At 42.7% G+C, this 8,351-nt stretch overlaps 1 protein-coding gene across 4 annotated transcripts in view; it reads right to left on the bottom strand.

Moving 5' to 3' along the window:
• Positions 1 to 5,615: 5,615 nt before the first annotated feature.
• The window catches only part of ELF2 (E74 like ETS transcription factor 2), a 37,394-nt gene continuing 34,658 nt past the window's right edge, over positions 5,616 to 8,351 (bottom strand). For 3 of the 4 annotated variants that reach the window (XM_054064562.1, XM_054064561.1, XM_054064560.1), the window contains 2 exons: positions 7,740 to 8,093; positions 5,617 to 7,322 (listed from right to left, as the gene is read on the bottom strand). In XM_054064562.1, coding sequence (XP_053920537.1) covers positions 6,695 to 7,322; positions 7,740 to 8,093 — 982 coding nt within the window. In that variant the 3' untranslated portion in view covers positions 5,617 to 6,694. Of the gene's footprint in view, positions 7,323 to 7,739; positions 8,094 to 8,351 lie in introns of all 4 variants that reach the window. The other variant, XM_054064559.1, reaches the window with a different exon arrangement.

Raw genomic sequence — 8,351 nt, 5'->3', positions numbered from 1 at the left:
CTGGCTCCTCAGAACAGGCAGCTGTATTTGTCACGTTCTTTTAAAACGTCATTTGGAGAGCAAGAAATGCTACACCTATGTGCTTTACACAGCCCATAAATCATTGTGCTTGCGTCGCTGGTAAGTGACACATGCAGTCTGGCAACTGGAAGTCCCCCCAGTTCCCACACAAACACGCTCCCTTTCGAAGCGCTGTGTTGCACAGCCAGAACGTGCCCTGCACGTTACTGGATGAACGCAATTATCTGCTTCCAAGCTGAGGCCCTTCTCACCAGCCTGGGATGCAGGACCCCTCTAGTAAGTGTGGATTTGAAATTCCCCAGACAGAAAGGGGTTTACTACCAAGAAGCCTGGTGTTTTGGTGAATACCCTTACCAAGCAGATGTCACGTGTCAACTGCTACCAGCCAGGGCCTCCTTCAGCTGAGATTTCAGAAAGAGCTAACCTTTCTTGTGTCCCTGAAGCCAGAAGGAGTGGCTCCTCTGCAGGAAATTCTGGGCCAGAGTTACGATGCTCCTACTGCCCCACAGAAAGACAGACCTTTGAGCATCCCCACCGCAAGCATTTCATACCAGCTAGACTGAGACAGCTTCCTTTTCAAGGTGCTGGCAGCCCTCAGTTGGTCTCCGAGGGGCTGAGATGCAGCACTTCTCCTTTAGGGTTGTCTTCTCTAAGATCTTCCCTCAAACAGTCTTTGCAAGGGGGAGAAATAATACAACATTAATGGAGGGGTCCAGCCAGCTGTAGGTAAACACTTCTAAAAGCAACGCCACAATGCAGATGGGACCTTTAATAAGTCAATGCCTCTTGCTCATCTACCACAAACAGTCACATCGGAAGCTGGAGTTTCCCTTCAGGCCCTTTTGGCAGTTTCTAAAAGAAACTTCACTTGTGGTAGAAAGCTGTGACTTGAGAGCAAGGATAATACCGTACTCAGAGCTATATTAAACAAACGCACAAAATCAAAAAGCCTAAACAAACAAGCAAAAACAATCAAAAAACCCCAGCGCCTACAAAAAAAAAGCAAACCTTAATTTCCGTTTTACTCTTGCAGAAGCAGCTCCGTTTTCCTAAGGACAGCCGAGGGTGTCCACCAGTATGGTCCTGTTTCACCACTGCCAGGGCACAGAGCCACAGCACCGATTATGGTAGGCTTTGTTTACCACTAGGAGCTAAAATATCGCAGCTACAGCTCTCACAAGGTGATGATATTTAATAGCTGGACAATTCTTATGTCATTTTACTCAGACCTTTGCTTTAAACACTATCTCTCCTACAAAAGAAAGCATACTGCAGGGACACAGGATGATTTGTGATGATATTACCATCACCACAGAGCTCTTCTGAAGCAGAAAGGGCTGAGATTCTTATTTCACCCCGGACACGTGACAGTGGATGTTCACTGCTTCATGCCCTTAAAGGGCAATTCTAAAGGCAAGAGGAGGGTGGAATAACTGTGAAAAGACTGGGGACTCTCCCCATCACAATGCAATGCTTAGTATTATTATAGGAAAGCACACATTCCTGCTATAACACGACAGTGAACCCTTCCCGTTGTATTTTAATAAAAGGTAGACAAGATGCAGAAATTAACGGCTAACTTCCCAGGCAGCTTCACTCTTTTTATTCCAGTACGTGAAATAAAACGTACTTTACAGACAGATTCATTTGGAAATGACCTACTTATTTAATTTGCTGAACGGCAGAAGCTGTTGCAAACTTATTAAAACATTTTCTCTCCTGGAGAAGAATTAGATCAGAAGTAGATAGTGTCACTTAGATCTTCTCCACTTAATAAGCTTAATACCTGCTATTTGAACTGCCTCTTATGAGGCAGAAATTGAATTTAGCTTCTTCTGGCTATGACTATCTTCAGACGTAACTGAGATCCCTGCTGCATGTATCACAGTAAGCAAGAACAGAGGCTTCAGCCACCTCTGCACTTCCTCATCAACTCTTGACTGCCTCTGGGTCACTGATCCTTGATTAGCTCAGATGTAATTCTCTAAAGTCCTGGAGCTGATGAAATCAATAAGCAGAGGATCCCAAGAGCTGCCTTCCCTGCAGCACGCTTTTACCCGGATCGCCTGAGTTGCGTCAAAGCATTTCAGTGCTAAGCAAGATGGACTTTGTCCAAGAGAAAGTAACAAAAACAGGGGTCACACATTTCTTAGAATCATAAACTTTGGGAAAGACTTCTAAGATCAAGTCCAACTGCCAGGCCAACACCACTGTGCCTACTAGAACCATGTTCTGAAATGCCACGCCTACACATTATTTGAACACTTCCAGGGAAGGAGATTCCACCACTTCCCTGGGCAGCCTGTTCCAATGCTTCACCACTCTTTCAGTAAAGAAATTTTTCCTAATATCCAATCTAAGCCTCCCCTTGCACAACTTAAGTCCGTTTCCTCTCATCCTATCACTTCTTACTTGCAACACCAACACCCACCTTGCTACAATCTCTTTTCAGGTAGCTGTAGAGGGTGATACGGTCTCACCTCAGCCTCCACTTCTCCAGACTAAACAACCCCAGTTCCCTAAGCAGCTCCTTCTTGCCACAACCCAGAAAATTTGATATTCAGATATTCATTCTGAGTTGCAACTCACAGAGAATTTTCTTTCCTGTGGATTACACAGCATGACTCCATCCTTCCTTTAACTCCAGTTATCTGAGAAGTAGAACTGTTTGTATTTATATCCGTAAAATCAGTACTACCACGTCTGTGTCTCAATGCCCTCTGTGTAGGTGCTTACTTAAGCCTAGGATTTCATTCCACTCGCACATCTCGTTACTACCTGCCAAGGATGACTTAAGCCTGGACTCTTTCTACACAAGCCACCAGGTTCAGATGCAAGAGCTAGTCCTGCTTTCACACATGGACACAATAACAGGTTTTTCAACAGGATTGTAAAAACCTAGCAGTATAGCTAGATGCTAACATCTTCGATGTTTAAGCATCCCTTTATCTGTTTCAGAGATTACAAACCTGAACAAAGCTCCATCATCCTGAGATCACTGTCCTCCAACACCACCAGTAAAAACATTTCTTGCTCCCACAGTAATTAATTATGCCTGCACAAAGCAGCACGTTGAAGAGCAAGCTTGCACAGACCTAGTGAAGGATCAGACTTTAAATTAGAGGTGGGAATCTTGCCCCTCTGACATTTGGCTGTAGAAATTCCCAGGAAGAAACTGCCTCTTGCAGGAAGCATGGCTCCTTACCTAGACGGCACACCAGTGCTGAAGAGCCACCAGATCTCAGAACAGCTCAAAGGAACCACACACACCTCAAGTGATGCTGAAGAGCTGTGCTTAAGCAGATACTCTCAAATCACCACCTGACTGTGACAAAAAGCCTGGCTGTACTTCTAGCTAGCAGCTAAATTAGAAAAAATAGGTGAAAAGTGCAAAGACATTCAAGGAGAGGTTAACAAAGAGGGGCTTCGCTGTTCAAAGATGGGTTAAATACCCTTTCCATTACAGTTACAGAGCATCCTCATACAGACTGAGACTCTCACAGAACTTAACAAGCTTCTGATAAATCTCCTCTGGCAGCCTTTAGGGTGCTGTGCTGCTTGCCGGGTGGCCAGGGGAGAGAGCCCAAGGACTGTCACCGGGTCTGGGGCAACATGCAGCCCCAAGAGCAACAGCAGCTGCGAACTGTGTATCTCACCAGTAGCAGAGATGTGCGCCTTCATTCCTTTAATTTTTGCCATTACATGATGAACTCTTGGCTTTAACTTGAAGAGGATGAGGTCATCAGCTGGAGATCCTTATCTATTTCCAGGAAGAGTTTGTCCCCATTTGACTTCCAGTGTGTCTAAATTGGGTGTTGGAAAGGTCTTAACTACAAATACTCCAGAGAGAAGACACTCTGAGATATAGCATCTCTCTTTGACATACAATCAAATAACAGCCATTTAGAAAAGGATTTCTTACAGAAAAGACTTACAAATCTAGTTTAAAAATGCTACTACTTTTCTCTCTTGTCTTCTAGCTCAAATGAATTCTACCTGTCTCTCTTTACACTGCTCAGTTTCCCTTAAACCAGAACAGTAGTGCCTCTCAGATAACCACATTAGTCAACTTTCTGCCCAACTTCCCCCTGCTGCCCTTTCTGTCCCACCTCTTTCTTGGCAAGACAAACCCTCTTCCTTCTACATCTCCCATGAAGGAGCCTTTGTCCTCTACCCCAGGCCAGAAACACAGCTCATTTGTAACAACCTTTGCTTCTTTGGGTTAGCTGCTGGTAGAAGGTATTGCTGCCTTCTACACCTCACTTCACCTGCTTCAGCATTCGTTCTTAAACTCTGCTTCCCTGCTCGGAGTACAAAAAGTAACCCACTTTTCAGAACACTTCTGAAGCTCCCCACAAGCCGGCCTGCCTGTACAGAGCTATTCTCACATTTCTTACCAGTCAAAGGGAAGAATGGCACTTACTGCTAGAACTATAGAGGTAACTCGTTCTCCAGTATTAAAAATTAAAGGGAAAAAAATGAACTCGAACAGAGCTATTTAATTCTGGTCTCCTTTACCATTACTGAAGACCTCAGTTCCAGATTCCTGTTAAAATTGCTCCTCCGAGTATGAATTACTTGGCTGGTCATTTAAACTTAAATCACTTCAAGATTACTCAGGTTCCCACTCTGAAGACTTTCCAGGGCATCTCACTAGGAACTGGGAGTGCCACTGGACACCTGGCTCCCCATGAGGTGATGGGCTGCTTCTCTATTAACTGTTGTAGTGCCAGTGTGCTTTCCATGAAAACAGGGTAAGCTGCTCCGTGCCTATTTGAGGCCAAATTCTTGCGCAGGGACTGCAACTATGGAGCAATTTGTGTACTGGGTGTTCTCACCTGAACTTCACCCTGGATAATACATTGTGATACCCATAACTGCAGCGGAAAACATATTTAAGATACTTACTTCATGCAGAAAATACCATCTACCTGAAGTCATGTATTTGTGCTGAAGCCAAAATATTAACAGTCGGAAACATCAATGGCTACAACATCAAAAGGAGCAGTTTTTTACAGTTTCTACCCACCAGTACTTTCAGCTTGCCTCTATGAGATCGTCAGAAAGAACAGTACACTGCAGTAGCCAAGTCTGCTCATTTCTACCTTTCCTTTGCAATGCAGCCTTACGAAATTAAGGTGTAGCTGCAGGATTAGTCAGGTAGTTCCCAGAGCTCTAGAAGTTGACTTTCAAAAGTCATTTATGCAAACCCTGTCTTCTTTGCATTAGAACAACTGGGATAACACACAAAGTTATCACCCGTCAGCTGGAAGGCAGTAACTTCTTAAGCTACTCCCGTTATTCCAGAAGCATTCAAGAATTCGTGTGAAATTGTGTAAGAGATCTAGACCCCTGTCACAAGTTACCTTAGCAACTACCACAAGCTTCTCAGATACTTCAATGAAAGATATTTCAGCACACTGTGTGAGAGAGCTGGTCAGCCGTTCGGTGTACCAGAGTAGTGAGGAGTTCCAAACTTCCACACTATTATCAGCTATCTTAGGCTGAATGCCTGAAAAATTTCAAATAAGCAGAAAAGAAAGTTAATAGGCAGAAAGGAAAAAATAAAAAGGAGACCAAACACCATTAAATTTCGTTTCTATATTTCAGTAAAACCTACTTGAATACACTTTGAAACAAGAGTACAACAAAATAGAATATACTTCAAATGTTGAATATACAAACTATTATAGTTCATTCTGAACACTGGTATTTCCCTCTTAACTAAAAAAAAAAATGTACAGGTTTAGAACTACCTGACAAAAGCTCATGCTGGGCGTGACCTTCCAAGTGACAGAGTAGAGCTGAAACTGAAATGTATGACGGATGTCGAGGCTAAGTGAGAGACACAGGCATGTTACAGCAGAAGGCGGAAAGCCTGCTGCTATTTTGTCCACAATTAAGAAATTTCGACAGACCTTTAACTACCATACAAAATATGTTACATGTAATTCTATAACAATACTGTGCTAGGTACAAGATTTTTAAAAAATTTGTTTTAATAAAAAAGCTTTACACAAACAAGCCATTAGCTTATTTCAAGAAAGATAACTGATAATCAGTCTAAGGCTTTCATTTTGAATCTGCTTAAGCTGTATGATACAAAAAATCCCTCTAGGGCTCTGTCTTCTTTTAGAAGCTCATTAATCTTCTCCTTTATGTCACATTCTACAATACCTAGTTGCAGAGTTTTTCACATAGCACCAGTGGAGTACTGTGGGCACACAGTATTAATTGCTGGTATGCATATAAAATGCATCAAATTTGCCATTTGTAACAATGAGACTTTCTTTTCCCCCTGAAAACTAAAAACCAAGGCAAACCTCTCACACAACTCTCTTTTAGTGTTCCAGGTCTTAGTGTGACTTGGTAACAGGTAACGTAGTTAACTGTTTGGTCCCTTTTCAGTCCCTCTATCTTTCCTTCTCCGTAGGTTCAGCTGTTTCCCAACGGGAAGAGGCAGTTTTTGTCAGCATATCAATGTGGTTTTCAATTCCCACTCAAACACGGGAAAATAATTTTTTTCCAGTAAGTCTTCAATATACGCACATTTATTAACATTTCATAACTCTCCTTTTCGACTTGGCGATCGCATCCACTTCCCTCCCCCAATTATGTCAGTATATTCAAAACCGTAACAGTCTCGAAGTCCATGCTGGAAGCAACCTATTGTTCATTTCTCGCACGTTATGATTCCTTCTGTTTTCACTGTCACAGGAAGCGCAATAGCTGATGGTGTGCTAACTACTACTACATGGGTCACAGTCTTGCTTCCATCTGCCGGCTTCTCTTCTTTTACGAGTTGCAGTGTTTTCACTTCATGCTCCTGTTTTGAAGCCACTGTGTCTGATTTAACTTCTGGACTTTTTATAACTGCACTAATCACCCTGGGAGGAGTCTGGCCAGATGCCTGCTGAGCAGGCACCGATAGTCTCATTACTGGTGTCCCATGAGCTATAGACACCGGGGTTAGTGCTCTAACAGCCAACGGGGTTCCCACGATGTTAATACTCCCTGACCCAGACAGGCTTGTTTTTGTTTGTAACTGACACTGCGTGAGTTGCGTGGCAGGGATGGTAATGATTTTGGCAGGCTGCATTGTGATTTTGTCTCCGTTTTCAGCAGAGGTTGGCATCACAGTAGGGATTGTCTGGATTACTACCTTTGGAGTTGTTGCTGTTGTAGGACTGGTGTTGGTTATTAACGGTGACCCCGCATTCACTGACTGCACCGCCACGGTTGAGATTTTCTGTCCCAGAGAGGTCATAACAACAGGCACTTGCATTGCCACACGTACAGTCCTGCAAAATAAAGATGTGTGTGTTTAAGCCAAAATACATTAGAGATGACAACAGGCATAAACAAATTCAGGATTTACAGATTTTTAACTGGTTCATTAAAAAAAAACCCAACCCCTAAAACCCCCAAAACTTGGTCACACCTAGCAACAGGATTTAAAAATTCAGCAGCATTCGTATCTTTTTCCCCTTCCTTCTCTCTACAGCATTTTAAAATCTGCAGGAGGGCAAGCAACTTGGCGCTTGGTTCTGATATCATAAGCTAGACTTTCATAGTATTTTATCATGCTACACTGCTGCTTGGAAATCAGAAACCATTTCCAACATTTAAAACGTAAAGCAAGAACTAAAAGACAGTTTCCTGACCAAAATACTGCTTATCATTAGTAAATGATGAACCCAAGACACCTGAATACAAACCTGGGTGCTGCCGTTGCTGGGACAGTAGTAGTGGTAGTTGAGGGACGAGGTGACGATGTATCATGTGCTGGTGAGGCAATATTCACAACTCTAGTGATTGCTTTTTCTGTTCTGGTACAGCTTAACTGAGAGGAATTTTTTCCTCCGCGCGCAGAGGTTGCTGTTTTTAAAAGGTTTTCTGCAGATAAAGATACTCTTTCCAACGACTTTTCATCTGTAGGCGTTGACAAATCCTCATTGCAGGGCTCGCTTTTATCATCATCTATGACAACAATATTTTTTGGCATCTCCTTAAATTGATATACAAGCCTCTGTCCTTCAACTTTTGCCAGGATTCCTCTTTGATAGTAATATCTGCAAGAAAGTGCAATGAAGTAGTAATGAACACATTAATGGATTTTAAAGAAAATCTTATTCTAAGCTAAAAAAATCAGATGTAATCACAGTAAAACCACCTACATGGGAAGGTATGGAAAGAAGCTGGCAGAGCACACTGACAAAGTATCTGAAGGATCTAGCTGAAAAAAACCTGACCCTTCAAATACATACTTCAGGAATTACAATAAAAATTAGGTAGTAACGTAAAAAGCAAAAGGATCTGCAAGACTGATG

The sequence above is a fragment of the Cuculus canorus genome, chromosome 4 (assembly GCF_017976375.1).
Source record: "Cuculus canorus isolate bCucCan1 chromosome 4, bCucCan1.pri, whole genome shotgun sequence".
NCBI classification, from domain to species: Eukaryota; Metazoa; Chordata; class Aves; order Cuculiformes; family Cuculidae; genus Cuculus; species Cuculus canorus.
The sequence above is the reverse complement of the archived record's forward strand: the minus strand, read 5'-3'. Positions and strand labels throughout refer to the sequence as shown.